Source organism: Nanorana parkeri, unplaced genomic scaffold, assembly GCF_000935625.1.
Source record: "Nanorana parkeri isolate BGI_ZX_2015 unplaced genomic scaffold, ASM93562v1 scaffold141, whole genome shotgun sequence".
In the NCBI taxonomy this organism is placed as follows: domain Eukaryota; kingdom Metazoa; phylum Chordata; class Amphibia; order Anura; family Dicroglossidae; genus Nanorana; species Nanorana parkeri.
Genome location: NW_017306409.1, coordinates 1,544,124 through 1,564,646, shown reverse-complemented (window position 1 = coordinate 1,564,646; position 20,523 = coordinate 1,544,124). Strand labels below are relative to the sequence as shown.

The following is a 20,523-nucleotide window of genomic DNA, read 5'->3' as shown; positions in this document are numbered from 1 at the left end:
TTTGGTGAACTCATACAGTTTTGGTGTTATGCAATGAATTAGTTCTGTGACATGATTCTTCATCATACACTTTATAAAGCATATTACAGCGATCTTTAGCTGTGAAAGGCTTGAGTGGTCTTGATATTGCTTCAATTTCAGATAAGGACTTAAACTTTTTGCAGCCCTTGGTATTAATTAATGAGCTGAGAGCTGTAAATCTCTAAAAAAAAAAACCTTATTTAAGAATACCTCAAGAGTCACCTCTTGCCCAAAATTCTGAAATTGTTTTAATTGGCACTTTTCAGCTCTGATAGGGACAATTAAATAATTTTTCTTCTGACTGCTGTTGTCAAGGGCCAATTTTCCTCTGGATAAAAACATTGCTGAGGGTGTTTTGGCAGTTGCTCAGGAGTTTTAATAGCTAATGTGGCACCACTTACAAAACATTTGCTTATCCTAATGAGGCAACACTTTCTCGCTTGGTGGCAACAATGAAATATGCACATTTTAAATACCTTAACTCCTTTAATACAGCCACCTAAAGCAAGTTGGAAATAAAACTTTTTTTTTGCTTTGTATTGTTGTCCTTTAAGACCTGCACTGGGATGATGAAAACTTTACTGGCAATATAAAACTCATAGGGTTTCTTCTATATAGTAACACGTGAAAGAAAACATTTCTTCCATGTTAAAGCCCAACTGAACCTTCAGTTTAAATCAGCTAAATACATTCCAGGTGCTTCAAAACAAAAAGTGTGCAGAGTATTACAGTTCATTTTCTTTAGAAAGCAGCCACAGCCTGAGTAGATAAACTTGTAGATTTCCAGCATTATGCAGAGAAGGACTCTTGTTTTTCATATGGAAACAGTGGTTTCTCTGCAGAGGTGTGACCTGCCTCCCTGCTGAATCAGAGCAATAGTTCTCCAGTCCCCAAGGAGCATGAGCTATGATTATGATTTAGCCCAGCTAAAGCTCTCACTTTGGCAGGGGTGTGATCTGTTGTTTAAATTTCTGAGTCAAGTCTACCAGTCTGGGCAGCAGGACTTAAAAGAGAACTATGGGGTCAATGTTTTCCCCATAGTTCTCTTAAGGGTCATGGGGGGACATATATTAGCGTCCTCCCGTGACCCAAAGCTCAGTATATAGCGAGCTACAGCTCACGCTATACTGAGACAGCTGCAGCTGGGACGGATCCCGACAATGCTGTTGAGATCCACCCAGCTGCGTGAATGACAGCTGGCTCAGCCTGCTCACCATTGCAATCATCTGCAAGCCCTCCGCTCAGCGGGGAGGACTTGCGATGATCGCAAGTACGATCTGCCTGTCCATGATTGTATGTTAAAGATAAGAATCCCAGTCTGTCCCTCAGTTTGTGCCTCTGCTTTCACTTTCAAACTGCTCAGGGTAGGCTGGAATCTGCACAACGGCCTTCAGTAAAGAAACATCTAAATGATAAGAAATATTATTATTATACAGGATTTATATAGCTCCAACAATTTGTGCAGCACATTTTAAAAATGGAGGAGACAGTACAGTTACAATAAAATTTACAATACAATAGTTTCAGTTCAATAGGGTTAGGGGTGCCCTGCTCGTGAGAGCTTGCAATCTAGTGGGAGGGGCAAGTGATACAAGAGGTAATAATTGTTTAGATTGAGTTATGGGAGGAAGTAAAAGGCAGTTATGTTGAGATGAGATAGGCTTCCCTGAAGAGATGGGTTTTCAAGGATCGCCTAAAGGTGGGCAGCGTAGGAGATAGGCGGACAGATTGGGGTAAGGAGTTCCAGAGGATGGGGGACACTCTGGAGAAGTCCTGGAGGTGAGCATGGGAGGAGGTAATGAGAGAGCTAGAGAGCAGGAGGTCTTGAGAAGGAGTGGAGAGCAACGGTTTGGGTGATATTTTGAGATGAGGTCAGTGATGTAGGTTAGGGCTGAGTTGTAGATGGCTTTGTATGTTGTTGCTAGCATTTTTAATTTTATTCGTTGGGCAATTGGGAGCCAGCGGAAGGATTGGCAGAGGGGGGCGGCAGACACTGAACGGTTGGTAAGGTGGATGAGTCTGGCAGCAGCATTCATGATAGACTGAAGGGCGGATAGCCTGTTTAGTGGTAGGCCAACAAGGAGGGAGTTACAGTAGTCGAGACGAGAGATTATAAGGGAGTGAATTAGAAGCTTTGTGGTTTCATTTGTTAAAAAGGGGCATATTTTAGAAATGTTACGGAGGTTGAGTTGGCAAGATTTGGATAGTGATTGGATGTGGGGCTGAAAGGAGAGCTCAGAGTCAAGAATTACCCCCAGTACCCTGGCTTGATGGAAATATATTTTAAAAATAGTTTTTAGGTATGCTGTATGAAATGGAACACATAACCATAGTGGAGTTTTCTCTAAAGGAAAACTACACAGTGAAACAACACACTTTAAAGGCTAAATTATCTCATCTAAGCAGTCATTTAGCAGAGCTGCTAACAGTATTCCCTGGTATTTTAGTACATTGCTTTTAGCCATCAAAGAGTTGCCTGGGTGACGTCTGGAACCGAGTTTAGGTAACCCTTTAATAGGGTCAAATTATTGTACTTTGATAGGTGTGACCAGTCTCTTTGACTACCCTAAACCACAATTGCTTTGCCATCTTTGTATATGTGTATTTCAATTGTCTCTGGCCATGAAGCGGTGAATCACAATCAGAAATCCTTTTTTAGATGTGCAGCGACAATTTCCAGCTCCAGAAAATCAAATAGGGAAATATGAAGAGTTGTATTTTTTTGTTACTGAAATTATTTTTTTATTTAAACAATAACTAACAGAAACAGAAATATATGAAGATCCGTTATCCTGTCTTCCAGGCGTGCTCGACTTGTCAGTCAGCTTTGGTGTTCTGTCGAGTTTTGCCTGCAGGAACGACAACCTCTAATGAAAGTGCAGAACACAAGTACATAGCGATTGTCAATATGTAATGCGTCTCCTCCTTCCAAGCAGGTTTACCTTGCGGCCACAAAGACAGAGATTTTACAAGTCTGTCGTAACAATAAATAACGTAAGCCAAAATCGTAGGAGAAGTTGGAATACAGGAGTGCATTATGACATTATCTCAACTGACAATGTATTCTTTTATTTCCTGCACCACCTTGGGGAGTTTTAGTATGGTTGACATAGAAGATATAATATTTCACTGCATCACTGAAATCAGACTCTCATCAAAACACTGATTATCTGTGAATATTAAAGAGGAACTACAGTCCTTTTCATGCTTTTTATTTAAAGGAATACGAAAGGGATCAGTTTATGTTTATGTAAACAGGCACATCAATGTGTTTTAAAGTGTATCTGAACTCAAGAACAAAAATTTTATATATAGCAGCTGATCAGGCCTTAGATGAGGTGGCTGCAGCGGCAGAACTATCGCCATAGCAACCCAGGTGGCCGCAATGGGGCCTGGGGCACAGGGGGGCCTGGCCAGGACCAGGAACAAAAGGGTCCTCCTGATGCCGTGCAGGCGCCTGAGTCACTATGGCATCTCAGGCTGGGCTATGCGGGGTCTCAGATGAGTTCTGCAAGGTTTCAGGTGGGCTGTGCGGGGTCTATGGTATGTGTGGGGTCTCAAGTGGGCTCTGCAGGGTGTCAGGTGGGCTGTGCGGGGTCTATGGTATGTGCGGGGTATCAAGTGGGCTCTGCAGGGTGAAAGGTGGGCTGTGCAGAGTGTATGGTATGTGCGGGGTCTTAAGTGGGCTCTGCAGGGTGTCAATATTTTGTAAGGCGATCGTATCGTAAACCGAGGAGTGTACTGTACTGTAATGCCGCGGTAGGCAGAAGATAGTACACAATGGGAAACAATAGCCAGACTGCTATTTCAAATTGCAATAGCCAATAGCAGGCTGGCTATTGAAACTCTGCCCATTAAGAGGAGGAGTGGACCTGAGAGAGTCCGCTCCTCCGCTCAGTGGGTGGGTGCAATAGCCAGCCTACTATTGGCTATTGCAATATCCGGACTGCTATTTCATATTGCTTCTGGCTTCTTCCATTCATCTGTCGGCTGCAGAAGCTAGTTGGCAGATGAATGGGGAAGCAGGGCACCTCAGGGATGGTTGCTTAAGAGTTACTGTTAACTCTCAAGCAACCAGAAACTACAGTTATCTGACACCTACCAATCCCTGTGCGTGCTGGATAACTGGGAGTTTACTGTACAGTATTGTACAGTAAACGCCATCATAAAATGTGAAAAATCATGACTCAATTGATCACAAGCCGAGGAGCATCTATATTAGCATGGTCACATTTCAACTGTGCAAAAAGAAGCCCACTGTTGACAAAACATAATTGAGTCATTGCAGCAGTGATCTCTCTCTTATCAGAGTCCAAGGTTTTTATATAAAACCCACTTATTACTGCTTCTCACAGTGGTTATTCCAATTTTTGCATTTTGGGGGATATTTTTTGGTCCCCTAAACATGTTGGATGCCTGTTGCTTTCTTGTGGAATTGTCCAGATTTTGGACTCCTAAGATCTCGGGTTGGCACGTGGATTTCTTAATGTGGGTGTCCGCTATCTCTCTGGGGCTCTCCATTTTGTGGCGAGCTGCAGTACTGGGGGTCCCACCATGTCACTATCTGCAAGGAGTTTGCATGTTCTCCCTGTTCTTGCGTAGGCTTCCTCCAGGTACTCCAGTTTTCTCCCACACTCCATAGACATGCTGGAAGGTTAATTGGCTCCTGTCTATATTGGCCCTCATATGTATGCATGTGAGATAGGGACCCTAGATTGTAAGCTTCTGGAGGGCAGGGACTGATGTGAATGTGCTGCATAAATTGTGGGCACTATAAAAATACCTGTAATAAATAAATAACTAGAAAGTAGCAAAAGCAGCTTCTAGCATGTTGATGTGCCTTAGCAGGAGGTCAAATCTGGTCAGAAATATGGTCAACTGCAGGTCAAACCAACCTGTCAATGAGCTGCCTAAAGCATTCAAAACTTGTCTCAATTGCAAGTGAATGCACCTGAAAGCAAGCTGCATTTGCCCATCAACAAACTCAACAAAATCTTATATGGTAAAGGTGATGTCAGAGATCATGGGGTTTTCTTCACCTGCAACAAAGGGAATTAACATGTGATTACGGTAAGAAGACCCTTACATACAAAACTCAGTTTGGGGAAGTTATTGGCCTGTATCTAAAGAAAAGAAGAAAGCAAGACTGCAATTTGGTTTGCTAAAATCTTTGCAATGCATATAACTGTCCTAGCAAGGAATCTCAGCAAATACATTTCATCCACCGTTATAAACATTGTACATTGTGTTTAAATACACGTGTTGTATATCTACCCAGTGACAGTCTGTAGATCTTAATGCGTAGTGATCAGCATATGCACAATTCACAGGCAATATGTAACAGAATCAAAGAGCAGGACGAATCAGGGCAAATTACAACCAAACAAGCACAGAACCCCAAATAATGACATCACTTGACATCGGGCGCCAGACTTTCACGTCTAGGTGCCAAGTCTTATTTCTGCTCAACCTCCTTTCATCCTCTCTTTGTTTTGCTGTCACGGATTACAGATATGTTTTGGATTTGTAAGCTGGATAAATTTCTGTGGTATGCGATCATCATTCTGCGCAATTACCGATCACCAAAACCGGATACCATGAATTAAATACTTCTCTGGCAAGTCAAATATTGTCTTGTAAAACAGTCATCTGATGTACATGGGTGTGGAGGCTGTGCACAAAACAGCACCAATGTAGTTAACGCTACATAAACTGTACATAGCAACAGGAAAAATAAGACTGGGATGCACTAAACTGTTTTATTTTGAGGGGTTTTTAAAACTTTTTCAAGTGGCACTGGATAAAAGATCATTGTAAGGGGTTGTTGATGACATAACATATTCCATGACATTCCTTGCTTTCTTACATCTTTTGGCTGTCACAGTTGGATGAGCAAACTGCATTTCAATTAGAGGTATATTGTGCTTTCTTTTGCAGCAGATGATGAGAGGTCAACCTTTGTTCTTGTACATCCGCAACTGTCACAGATCAGTATTTGATAGTGGTGGTGTACAGGGATACCAGAAGACTGCAGTTGTATACCAACGGTGTATGCTGATTGCATTATTAAAGCCCAGCTTAAAGTGTATTTCCATTTTAGCAGCCAAACTGGTTTAGCATCTATGTTTTTACCTATGTTTGCCATAATTAGAGCTCTCTGTACTGTGCTGGCAGATTTCAAATGTTAACAAGCTGTATAGGGGACTCTGCCCTGACAAAAGGGTTAAGATCTCAAAACACTGTATGCTGAATTAGAACTATGTTTAATCATCACAATTATGACAAATCACGGCTTGAACCATCTTGCTTTGCATGTAATGAGTCTATCTCATATATTAGTTTCACCTTTTAAGTTACATTAGTAAAATAAATGAACTTTTGCACGATATTCTAATTATTTGAGTTTCACCCGTATAATAACCTCCTCCTGTGACCCAAAGATCAGTATATCGCGAGCTATTGCCTGCCATATAATGAGAGCACCACAGCCGGGATGGATTCCGACAATACTGTCAAGATCCACACAGCTGCATGAGTGACAGCTGGCTCTGCCTGTCTAGAGGCAGAGCCAGCTGTGCCCGCCCCCTCCCCTGTCCGTTCCTCCACTCAGCGCCGGAGGATCGGATAGGGGAGAATCCCTGCGGGGAGCGGTGAGTGACAGTGACCGCTCACTGCAGGGAGACGATTCGGAAGTGAGCAGATCGGCTGCATGTTTCTGCTCACTTCCCGATCAATAGAACCGACCTCCAACAGCTTCTTTGTCACATGTCAGCTCTAACTAGGAGGATGAGTGGAAATCACTCACCTCATAGTTCTCCTTTAATGTCTCTTAGTCTTGTCACTTACTTCTACATTTTCATAATTTCAAAGCAATAAAAGCTACGGAGAGTCCCATGTATAATCCTGCTCCAAAGAAACAATTAGTAAAGGTTGTAAGGAAATATATTTTAGCCGAGAGAGGCCATGTTGTTGAAAGGAGAAATTGAATGTGAGTTGCCACTTCCTGAAAGGTTTCGACTGGATTAATGGCAGGTGCACACACAGCCGCGCATTGTGTATCATAAAAATTTTTTTACTTGTACCTTTTTTTCTGAGATTCCCACACGGATGTCACCCCATTGAAATCAATGGGGCCGTGCGGCAATCGCTGCCTGCATTGTGCAGGGACGCACGATCCCGGATCGTGTAAGTCTGCACCGGGCCTAAAGCTTTAAGATTATATCCTCATCTGTTTTCTGTCCATTAGAAGAAATCTCATAGGCACCACAATCCTGATATCACCAGGAGTATACATTTGCATTGCTTAGATAAGCAACAAATGTAAGTGAGGATAATCCTTGTTGAGTATTTGTTTTTCTAAACATTACAAAATGTCATGTGTCAAATGACTAAATAGCTTCCTTTAAGATACACAGTAGTAACAATAGCATATTTTATTGTATACAGTGCACTGTTAACTAAGCATCAATGACTCATGAAGAGACGACATCTACGTACATGGAAACATCAGTGCTCCAGGCCATGCATTACAATGATGTCAGGTTACCTGTCATACACAAAGCCTTGCACACCTCCCAGCTGAGGCAATAAATGTATAAGCAGTAGCTATGTATGGAAAGGTCTTAACTGTAATCTATGTATGGAAAGGTCTTAACCATAATCTATCAATCAAAATGGGCCTGCTTTTAACAGAAATGCTCCAGAAAGCACTACTTTTTAATGGAGAATGACCATGCAATAAAACCCTGAAGTAATTTCAGATTTTATTTCTAGGATGTGTTCCGAGCTTCGCCCCCTGCTGTTATGATTAGAAGGAGGTCTCCCCGAATGCTGATTACATTATATACCAGTAGAATTTTGTTTGAAAAAGTTCCTTTTGTGAACGTTCGTTCAATTTTCTAATACTTAATGGGAGTAAACCAATGATCGATTTTGACCAAAGTGAAAAAATTTGAAGGAGCAGGATAGAATTTTTTTTCTCTAAATAAATGAAATTCCAACAGTAAATGTAGGTTTTGTTCGAGAGACTCCATTCATTTCTAAAATCAGATGTTAACGGTAATTCAACATTTCAAACAACATTCAACAAGTCTCTGATGACATTATCAAATTTTCGTATGAAAGTTCATTTAAAAATCTACCAGCATATGGCCAACCTGTAGAACCCAGTGTGGTCTTCTGCTGCATCCTCCTGGAGGGTGTTGTAAAAGGCTCTGCTGCAAAGAGCAGTTGTTTCAGTAGTTGTGGACAGTTGTCTGTCTTTTTTGCATATTTCTCCAAACTCTAGACCACTGGTAGCCAACATGCTGCACATGGACCCAAGCAGTAGGTAGTGGGAGTGTTGATTTTGTAATGGCAGTGATCTCTAGCAGTAACATGTTCCCAAACTCTGTGATTATCTCCTACAACATGTCTTTGACCACACCTGTAGCATGTCTGCAGTTTGAGTGTTCCCTCTTGTAAAACTGCTGTAACATTACATATACTAAATAATACGAGTGGCCCTTTGGTGATGTCAGGGGCCGCAGTTAAGCCCCCTATACCTCACATATTGAAAACTATTACTCTACACACTGTAGTGCATGAAAATCCAAGGAAGTCAACAATTTCTAACATGGTTTAGCCACCTCATCTGACACCAACAGTTATTCCACAAAGCCATTTAGATCACAATTCTTTCCCACTGTAAATGACTGCTTAAACAACTTGACCATGAGAAGTTTTAGCTTGCAGCTACAATATTTGTTGGATTTTTGCAATAATGCATAGGTGTACAAAAACCTTGGTCATTGAGTATATTAGGTAAATGCAATCCGAATTCCTGCATCTCTCCTTCGTTTTCAGGTTTGGTGTAATCTCAATAGCATAATTTTATGCAATATGATTCTACACGGGGCCAAGGCAGAAACTCCAGTGGGGACGTCATACCATTCAATTTTTAGAAGAATAAGAGTGGGGACAATATAGTGTCACGCAAAAACGCAAGAAGCATTATTCACAAACCTATGCACATGAATTGCAAAAACCACATACATCATATTGCTATTATCTGCACACTTGAGACAACTAAAGTACATTATAACACTTACAGGTACTACGCCCTGACCTCCTGTGCACTTTATATCCATAATAACCACTGATAACTCACACATTACAACCCGCAGTCTCACTGTCACTATTTCCACCTTGATTTGCTGTCAAGAGGGATGCATCTATCCTTATTGCAATACAGGCAGCTTATGTCGCAATAAAAACTCTCTATCTGAGGTTTAAAAAAAAAAAAACCCCTCTAATGTCATCAAGTATGGCTTCAACGTATGTGTGTTAAAAAATATGTATAGAGACAGAAACACATACAGAGCCAGAACACCATGAGTTGAGGTCACAGGTGAAACACTTACTGGAAGGAGATGCGCAAGCAGGGCTGGAAAGTTCAGCTGGCCCCCATCCTTTCATATTGCAGGCAGAAACACGAACATAGTACTCCTTACCCTGCCAGAAATTAAACATGTGTTAGGGTTATAAACAAACACAAAACTCAGTATTATTAAACTTTCTATTTTTCAGCTGAAGACAATAAGATTGATACTCTAATAACTTGGTAGCAATTAAAGGATAAGTATTGGGAGAGTAAAATGGACTCTTCCTAATACTTAGAGCTGGGGTGTGACAATGCAGGTGTCACATGTCGGCTCTATTGATCGAGAGCTGAGTAATCACAAACCGCTGATCGCTCAGCTCACGGTCTTCACTGCCAGTCACCACTCCCATAGGTACTCCCCTCTCTGTTCCTCCAGCACCCATTGGAGGGACAGACAGGGGAGGGGCAGGTACTTCGAGAGGCAGAGACACCTGTCAATAAGACAATGGGGTGGATCTCGACAATATTGCCAGGATCTTTCCTGGTGCTGTCAGGATATAACAGACAGTAGCCCGCTAGTTGCTGGATTTGGGACACAGGAGGATATTACTAAATGTACCAAAAAAGGTTTGGTTTAAGTTCTCTTTAAAAACTGAAAACACAATTTAATTCAGCTATGAATCCATTAAGAAAATCCCTGACCTGACCTTATCAACAGAATAATAAAATAGCAATTAGCCTGTGAAACTAGATATTTATTACCTTTCCAGTGAGCAATGAGTCAAATTTCCACTACCAGAATTTTTTTTTTTAAACACAACTGAAACAAGGTAATGAAGTGTATGCAAGGTCTCTTCTGACAAATCTACTTCCTCTGTTCTCTAGCAAATCCTTATTGTCTGTACATGTTGCACTGTACAATGTACGTTCCAGACATCTGTGAGATCCCGAGAACGGAACCCGGTGCTTGGGACAAGGTAAGTAAATCTGCTTTACTCCAGGCCCTAGACAAGCATTTAAACCCTTGCAGTGGGGCTACCCATTTTTTGATTACCAAGAGATGAGCTTTAAGAATTATCTTGCTAAAAAGAAACAAAAAATAGTTCAATTACATTTTGAAGTAATAATAATAATCAAAGAAACCTTATCCTGACCTATCCTGAAAAATAACTGCAACTGTTAAGATTTAGCCTGCACTATATCAGGGACAATTAAAGAAAAGTCTCAAAAGCCTAGCATCTTCTGTAATCATTGGTCTAATACCCAGTAACATGTTCACTGATGAGGTGCTCTCTGCCAACACAGAGGATCTTGGAAGACTGTCCCCAGGAGGAGATTATGCAGTCAGAGCTGCTGAGAAGCTGACTCTACCTTATGGTGCATTCTCTGACATTTATTAAAATATGGAACCAACTTAAAAAAATTATCAAAAACAAATTTCAGATGAAGACTACCTTTAGTTAGATATTAAAAAGCATCAATGAATGAAGTTAACTGCAATTATGTATTGTTTTATTGTGTTTAAAATGCTAATATGTTTAACTCTTAATAACAGCCTCATGCAAACCCCACAGCACTCAGACTGGGAGAGGGAGGGCCAGCACTTGTAAATCTCTGCGACAATTCTCTTAACTGCATTGACAGAACACATGCTGATGGGAGGAGACAGTACAGTATTAACTGAATAATGTGTACTGCCATCCCTCCACTGTCCATTTAGTTTGAATAATAATCATTACCAGGCTATGCTGTCACTGCCAAGGAGGTAGAGGAACTGGTGAGATCAAGACTGCCTAAATACAATTCTTTTGTTAGTTAAAACAGTTCCTATACATACACATGTTAACTGCAGCTTGCCCGACTTCCAGCTTTAACTTTATTAATTTAAAATATCTACTTAATAAAACAACATTCACCCAGTGAGGAGAATATGGAACATTGTATGTGTGTGTGTATATATATATATACATATATATGTATCTTTATTTATATACAGGACCGAAAATGTAACTGTGTCCAAAATGCAGTTGGTTGCTAGGCTGAGAATAACACATCCTGATGCTCCATCTTCCAGATATCATTGGCACTTTCCCCTCTTTCCTGCCAGTCGTTCAAGTTGTCTCAAGATCAAAAAAAAAAATATTGCAGGGCCTTGGGTGCTGGCTTCTCGTATCAGGAGGTAAACAGTACTATTGCTGCAGGGCAAGCCCAGCTCCTTTTTTATATTAGCTTGGCACTGTCCCTCCCCATAAAGACCACCAGGAGCCCCATTGCCTAGCATTTTATAAACAATATCAGAGGAATTCTAAGTTTAAGCATTTACCATTGTAAGGCTTGTGATGGTACATTTTAAGGACTGTAGATGATCCACAATGATTTCACCAGCCAAGGGAGTGAAGTCTGATGAGGTGCTCCATTCAACTGAAACACAGAATTTGAAGATAATAAGTCAAGCAAGCCATTAAGTACACAAATCACACTAAAATTGTTACTTCATTGTCTTTCTGGTACACGTTATTATGTTGTAATTATTCTTCAACCCTAAGTGAAAAAAAGATTCTCTGTATCATAATCTGTTGTCTTCATTAATCTTAAAGGATTGCCAACTATATCCCTTATTTCCTTACTCCATGGCTCTACTGCCCATGAAAGACCTTGGCCTCCCGTTTATGAGCAATTGCTCACTTTTTCTCCATTTCCAGGATGCTCATTTTACTTACCTAAAGCCACGGTCACGTGATTCTCCTTTACTGAGTATTCTCTCTTCCTTTGTTTGCCGGAGTCCTTCTTTGTGTGTCCATGCTGCTGCCTGCATGACATGGACACTTCCTAATTGATGTCTAGCAGCGTGGTTACCTTAGGATCCAGAAGCAGAGTGACATCATCCCCTGCAGCCTCCTAGTATGCTGACGTCACATATTCCAGTGGTTTAATGGTTAGCACTTCTGCTTTGCACCACTGAGGGTCAAATCCTGGTTAGGACACTATCTGCAATGAGCTTGCATGTTCTGTCTGTGCTTTCGTGGGTTTCCTCCAGATACTCCGGTTTCTTCCCACAATCCAAAGATACACTGGTAGGTAAATTGGCTCCCATCTCAATCAGCCCTGCATTTATGCATGTGAGATAGGGACCTTAGATTGTAAGCACCTTGAGGGCATGGACTGATATGAATGTGCACTATAAATACCAATAAGTAATAAGTATCCCAGGAGGCTGCAGACTTCCTAGCAGCACAGGAAGGTACATCAGGCACCACATCAACAGGTACACCAGTGAGACCTAGACATACTTGACCCAACAAACTTATTTCAACCCCAAATGATAACAGATGCTTTCTGTACCCTTACACATCTTAATTATTTTCACATTATTTTGCATCTAAAACGTACTCTTATCTTGGTGTTGGCTTAATTATTGGTGAACAGATTTTCCAGCATGCACTACTTCCCTGAAAGGTTGCAAAAGCACAGCAAGCAAGCTTAAGTTTACATCAGTGGGCATTTTTTCCATGCACATAGTCACTTTGTGTACCCTTGCTCACATCAACTAGTATAATTTGAGAAAACACGAATTTGGATTTCAAAGAGAAGCCGTCATAAATTCGCTCACAAAAGCATTTACATATTTGTTGTCAATCATAATAATTGTGCAGGCTTCATCTTTGTGCATGCAAAAAGAAGATACATCGTACATAGAATCTCAGAAATTTGCACCCATTAGTTGACAGTTAAATGTGGTTTTGTAGCCCCAACAGATTTCTCCAATAGATTACATAACCTTTCTCAATGTGTACCATGTTGCATTATCGGCTATACATTTTGACTGCTACCTTGTACCACTTCTTTGGGGGCTAGAAGAGCAGTTGTCCATTGTGGATAGCACTAACTAATTCAATGTATCTGTTGTTCCTTGTTCTACCTGTTTGGTTGATACCTTTGCATCAACTAGCAACAGTGACACAGAGCTATGACATTTGTTTTGGTCCGATCTAAGTTTATTAAAATTTTTAAGAATATATAAAAACAATATAAATGAAACAACAAGGAAACAGGGGAGAAAAATAACACAAAACAATCAGAATTGCTTGAATAAGAACAGCCAATATCTACATGGTGAACGATGGTACATGGGATTAGGCACACAAAGTCAGATAAATCTGCATAAAAAGAGGTATAGAGGGATACTAAGAGGATAGGGGTAACCTGATTACGATAAAGTAAACAGCAAACTTACAGACAGCATCCCTGATAAGGGGAGGGGAAATAACGACACAACGGGTTACCGTTAGGAGCATACATAGGAAAAAAGCCCAAGTAAAAAAACACAGACTCCGACCTCACCAATGTGGGAGAGAATGATAAACATGTTGCCATGTTGAGAACACCATGGAGCAGTATAAGTGTCATCAGGATTACTAGCAGTAAGTACTGTATGTCCGTGAACCCATATGATATAGGATTGGCATGGGAAGTCAAAGCTATGCCAGTTTCTTTGCAGAGAGAATTGAACTATGTCCCCCTCTCTGAAAAGCACCCAAGTGCATAGATCTCTGTGATGGCGCATTTATTCATAGAGTATATTGCTGTTATACTTGTCCTATAATTTATCTTATTCTGATCCCTAATAGCCCATACTATAGGAACTAAACAGCATTGGTTTGGATAACCAGCTAAATCCTGGCTGAAACACTTGCAGTAGGTGGTTTGGGGGTTTAATGTGCTATAAATAACAATGTCTTACTTTAATGCATTATGAGTTTCTGCAATGAGATCATGAGATTTGTATATTATTCAAAACAGAATAAATATTTTTGTAATGCTTATTCTCCCTAAGGGTTCAATATACCATTTCTCTTCTTTTTATATACAGTGGGGAGAATTTATCATAGCAATTGCGAGTGTTTGAACTGGTACAGAATATATTTGACGCACTTTGCTCCAGACTTATGATGCTAGTGTAATATTGTTCATAAATGAAGTTTAATAGACTCCAGGAAAGAAGATTCGTAACTTCAGGCAAAAAGCTTAACTGTCGCTTCTTGAAGAAGTGAGCTGATGCTCCAGTATTAGACAGCCCCAGAACAAGTGCACATGAAAACAGGGGCAAACACGTGCAGTTGGAAAAGCAGTGCAAGCTCTGGTCAAAACAGGGGCACATGTTATAAAGACAGATTTGCACATTTAAAAAAAGATACATTCCCACAATATATTTTTGGGTTAAAAGTAGGGATGCACCTATGCCGATACTAGTATCGTTCCGATGCCGAGTATTTTGGCGAGTATTCATAGTCACCCAAATGCTCCGATGCCTAGCCCGATACTTCTGTTATCAAGAAGCCGGGCAGCGAGTCATTACATGCTGCCTGACTTCCTGATTGGCCGGGAAGCTGGCTCCATGCTCCCTCATCACTTGACGAGGAAGCGCCGCATCATTACACGGTGCTAATTGGGAAGTCGGGGGGCAAGTCTTTACACGCCGCTTGCCTTCCTTAATGGGACTTCCGGCATCGGTATTCGGTATTGACAAGTACCGGAAAAAAATAACCAGTACGCGTACTCGATACCGAAATACCGGTATCGGTGCATCCCTAGTTAAAAGGAACCAACACCAATTTGGAGACAAGAATAAAACTACTCATTTGTTTTTCAGGTTTTTTTTTTAGTTACTTTTTGCGCAGTCAGAGCTGAAAGGTTCGCTGAGGTCTATCATTTGCTGCCCCATCAACTGCCTGACCTTATGTTGACAATACATCATCAATCAGCTCCACGGTGTGCATAACAATATAAAAAACAGAACTGTTAAGAGGAACTACTATGTGATGTTTCTCATTGGTTGAAGTCGTTGGACTTAACAGGTTTATTCACAAAAGGGTGAAGAGTTTGGAGAAGGCAGGAGGAGGGAACAATCTAGGACAACATAGCTGAACTGGAAAGTGAGCTGAAATAGAGAATTTTTCCAAATCAGCTGTTTTGGCCTAGACTGTTCACTTCTCCTGCCTTCTCCAAACTCGTCTCCCTTTTGTGAATAGCCCTGTAAGTCTTTTTTTAACCTATGTAACTTGTTTGACACTGTTATGTGCACTCTGGAGAGACAAAACCGTGTTCTGTTATCAACATGAGGTAACACAGTTGAGAAGTCACTAATAGTCAGAACTCATAGGGCCTCTTGGATCTCTTAGCTCCAGAGTATTTCTCAGACCAAGTAAGTAAAGCTTAATAAGGTCCTGAATACAAATCTTTCATAAGCCCAGTCGAGACTGGTACTAATTATGTTTGCTGGAGAGAGAGAAAAAAAGAGTAAATTCTTAGAAACCATTTTTTATGCCAATGTAAAAACAACGGCCCGAACTGTGGACAATGTAAATAAATGAGGCGGTCTGTGTGGTACACAGATAATTATTCCTACCGCTACAGGACATTGGCTTAGACAGGGAGCTTTACCCAGGAGGCCATCTTTGTCACTGCCGCCAGACGTTAATATATGTATAGCTAACACATTCTACATGATGTGTAAAGATATTTTCCATGTTTGCTAGCGTGCTCTCTGTATGTTTTAATGAAGGTACTCTGTGTTTCAAAAGTCAGCAAACAGTCGTCGCATTGCTGCGGTTGGCAGCGTAAGTACTGATATTTCAATAAACACTAGTGTAAATAAGTATATAAAACAGTGTAAGTTGCTGACACATAGGCAGACTTAAATTATGTGCCCTCATAACTGCCAAGGATTTTTTTTTATTTATTCGCTCTAAATGTTATAACAGATGACGGCTTTCAGGTGCTCGTCTGATTAAAGTATCATAGGAGAAAAAGATTTTACATTTGGTGAAAATCTGTACAACACTGAAAGCAATCTACAACCTTTAAGGCCTTTTCTTTTTTATTTCTGTGAATGTATTCTGTTTAAAGAACCAAAAGAAAGGCATTAACAAATATTTTGTCAGATAAGCAGCTCACATACAGTATATACTAGGGATGCATGGATACTTTTCGAGTACCAGTACGGATACTTGGCATTTTCATGAGAACTACCAGGGTTGCAGCGGTTGCACCTGGGACCTAGCTCTGGCGCTCCACCACTGTCCTGAAATCATTAGTCAATATTGTTTTAGAAAAACACATGACAATAAACAAAAATTTATCAGTACTCGGGCAAATATCAGTACTTGTACTTGCAAAACCGGTATCGGTGCATCCCTTTATTTATATTTATAAAAACAAAATCATACATAAAAACAGAGATGTACAAATACCAGGAGCTCCGTGTGCTCCTTACAAATGACAGCTGCCCCCTAACTTTTGAATTTTTCTCTAGTCTAGTCTTGGAGCTCGAAAAAGTATCGGTACATGTACTTGTACCAAGTACTGTACTTGGTATAGGTGCATCCCTAGTATATACACTTTAGCTGTGTATGGAAAGCGACGCTGTCTTTGCTTAAAAAAAAAAGGCTTCCAAAGATGCAGGATGGCTTGTCCCCTGTTGAGCGCTGTGCTTTCTCCTGCTGACTGCTATATCACTAAGCTCTTTCTTTCACAGGCTGCCCATCTTTTAATATTTTACAATAAGGCAGCAGGGTAATTTTAAAAGAGGACTATGGGGGGTCAACTTTTTATCCCATAGTTCTCTTTAGGGTCACGGGAGGACATATACTAACCTCCTCCTGTGACCCAAAGCTCAGTATATAGTGGGCTATTGCCTGCTATAGACTGAGAGCGCCGCAGCTGTGAGACGGATCCCGACAATACTGTCGAGATCCACCCAGCTGTATTATTGACAGTGGGTTCTGCCTATCTAGAGGCGGAGCCTGCTGTGCCCACCCCCTCCCCAATCCTCCAGTGAGCACTGGAGGATCGAAGAGGGGAGGGGGGAAATCCCTTCGGCAGTCAGTCACCGCTCTCTGCATGGAAATGATCGGGAAGTGAGCGACGGTGCTAACTCACTTCCCGATCTATGGAGTCGACGTGTGACGGTTTAATTGTCACATATCGCCTCTAACTATAAGGATGAGTGTAAATCACTCACCTCATAGTTCTCCTTGAAGGGAATGATGGCAACAGCTATCCTTTAAGGGAAACCTGCACTGAAAAAACATATAGACTAATGCTGCCAATTTCTTCTTCTGAAACAGGATCATTGTCTGGCTATCACATTCATCCAGCGGTTTCAATACTTTTTGACCTAATTCAGCTTTATCACAGCACATGTTTCCTTAAAAGTTATACTGCCTTCATATTTTCAGACACTTGTAGTGCAGGACTTGAGGCTTTCCAGTCTGTACAGGATCGAGGGCCAGGTAGCTGGATTATCTATGACCACAGTGATGTACAGCTATTGGGCATAATCAATGCCAGGATGAAAATTAAAGACGCACTGCAACTGGCCAACATGGTGTCTGTCAGGAATCCCAAATCTGCCAATTAAAAGCGGCCGCTGTCACCATTCAAGTTAATGATCGGGTGACAGCGGCTGCATTTGAAAGTGGCAGTCTGCTGGCACTCCAAATGTAAAAGTGTAAGACTGCATCCAGGGATGGTGATCTATTCTAAACTTCATGAAATTGTATCACATACGATTACATGCGGCGTGCCAGCGGACTGCCACTGCGATTTTGAACTTAACGGTTGAGGGTGGGCACTTCTATTTAGGATCCCTGCCACAGGAATTCATAGGTTCCTGCTGCAGGAATCCCAAAACGTGCCTTAAGTATAGGTGTGAATGAAGCCTAACAAACTAATACAATAACTCCCAAAGCACCTGCTCTACAGCATACCACAAATCAAAATAAATGGGCTGCCTTAATGCAGTGCGCTTCAAAACACAAAAATGCGTGTGTAAACACACTCAGGTGTGAAGTAAACCTGTCAGGAATTTGGGCAGGTTAAGCAGATAACTTGATAAAAATGCATCAGCAGCAGTTTTCTTCAGTAAAAAAAAAACAATGATCATTAGATCCAGAGGTATACTATAGGCAGGGCTTACATTTTGCCTTGACCATTTAGGCCACTTATCACATTTATACGTGGACCTGTAAAACTAGAAGGGCGGAGCCAAGTTCACTTTTTGCAGGGAAAAAAAAATCAAAACGTCAGCTACACACATTTATGGATCTACTAATCATTTTGACATGAGGTATTGCAGATTCCACTGTACATAGTATTGCAGTGAATTTAATATTACAAGATAATATTACATAAATCACTTTTTCAAACAGAATCTGAAAGTAAGACAATGTTTTTATTTCAATAAATCTAAGTTACCAGAGAAAAGTGACAGTAATATTTATTTTAGCATTTGGTTCCTATTTAACAGATTAAAAGTTTGAGGAATGCCTTGGGCATATTGGATTAAAAAAAAATGACATAACCTAGTGAGAGGTTGAAATGGAACAGTTATTGTATTTGGTTTTCGGCTTTATGGAATAACTCAGCTTCACTTTTTAAAGAAAAACAAGCAAAACAAAACCTACATCTTCATATTAACTTGGATGATTAAGCATCTCTGCTTACTCCGAAATCCTGCAAATGTGTGGGATTTTTTATTTTTCCTATAATTCTGTAAAATCAAATAATGTGAACACTTCTCAGGAGTAAAGATGCAGACACGTAAAAGTAATTTCCTTAACCCAGGCTCGTTTTCCTTAAAATCGCTTGTATAAAACGGATGGCACTGCAGTCTGATGTAAGAGAATTCATTCAACAGGCTGAAAGCTTACAATTTTTGGATTTCATTGTTTTTATTGGGTTTAAAAAGTTAATGCAACCATAACACGACAATATGAATATGAAGGGCTATGCTGGCACAACCATTATGTGCTGTGATGATCTAGCATCAAGAATACAGTTACCAACATAATTGATGAAAGTAACACACAAACATAAGGAGAAACGCGACCAAATAAGATCCTATTCACACTTGAACTGAGTGTCTTTGGTTGTTTTTTCTGACATTTAGCGTGCTTTATATGGCTTGAGCTTTTTTTCATTATTATTAAGAGAACAATGGGGTAAGTGTTTTCCCCATAGTTCTCTTAAGGGTCACGGGAGGACATATACTAACATCCTCCGGTGACCCAAAGCTCAGTATATCGTGAGCTACCGAGATACACCCAGCTGCGTGAATGACAGCTGATTCTGCCTATCTAGAGGCAGAGCAAGCTGTTCTGCCCCCTCCCCCGTCCGTTCCTCCAGTCAGCGCTGGAGGATCGGAGCGGGGAGGGGGGGAATCCCTGCACGGAGCAGTGACTGACAGTCACGGATCTCTGCAGGGACATAATCAAGAAGTGAACGAGCGACGGTATGTGTTCGCTCACTTCCCGATCTATTGAGCCGACGTGTGATAGTTTAATTGTCACACATCGGCTCGAACTATGAGGATGAATGATTTTCACTCACCTCATAGTTCTCCTTTAACCAATGAAACACTAGTTAATAGGCAGGAAAACGCGTGAAAACACTCATTTGCACGTGTTTCACAGGCGCACCACTAAAATCTATTGCGGCCACAATGCTCAACTTTGCCCAAGAAAAAAGCTTATGTACTTTTTTTTCATTTTTGCGAGCCAAATGCAGTTTGCTACAAGCAACAGAATGCTCAGATGTGAACTGAGGCTATTACAAACTATGAGATCCCTCCTGTTTTGTGTTGCAGAGCTTAGGCATTTGAGCTTGGAGAAGCTCATATGGAGAAGGTAAAAATCAAAAGCTAGGGAACAAATGCACAAAAAAAGGCAAAATCTTAACTGGAAAGAAAAATATTTCACAGAGAAAATGAATTCCAGAAATTGCTTTGGAAAAGGAAAGTGCAATATCCGGAGAAAACAATGAAGAAAAAGCCATAAAATGTTTAAAAGTTTTACAAACATACTGTGTGAAAGTTATTAGTCACTCTTTTACATGGAGTTGAAACAGATCTGCATCCAAAATGTTTTCTTTTTTATATATATTTGTTTCAGTGTAGGGAAGGGTCATAACTTCTGTTAGCTTTTTATTGCATCCTGATCCTGTCCTGGTAATGAGACAGGAAGTGATTGGAAATCGCTAAAAAAATGAACGAAAATCCCACCTTTCATAGTTGTCACCAGAACTTCTACTTCTGTTCCAGAAACAACAGTTTTGTAAGCGTGACAATTATTACACAGAGAAAT

The 20,523-nt window shown here is 40.7% G+C and overlaps 1 protein-coding gene across 1 annotated transcript in view; it reads right to left on the bottom strand.

Annotated features, from left to right (window-relative positions):
* Positions 1–20,523, bottom strand: part of ANKFN1 (ankyrin repeat and fibronectin type III domain containing 1) — a 206,739-nt gene that overhangs the window by 73,870 nt on the left and 112,346 nt on the right. Inside the window, exons 6-7 of the mRNA XM_018554068.1 lie at positions 11,706–11,803; positions 9,423–9,513 (exon numbers count right to left, since the gene is read on the bottom strand). Coding sequence (XP_018409570.1) covers positions 9,423–9,513; positions 11,706–11,803 — 189 coding nt within the window. The remainder of the gene's footprint in view (positions 1–9,422; positions 9,514–11,705; positions 11,804–20,523) is intronic.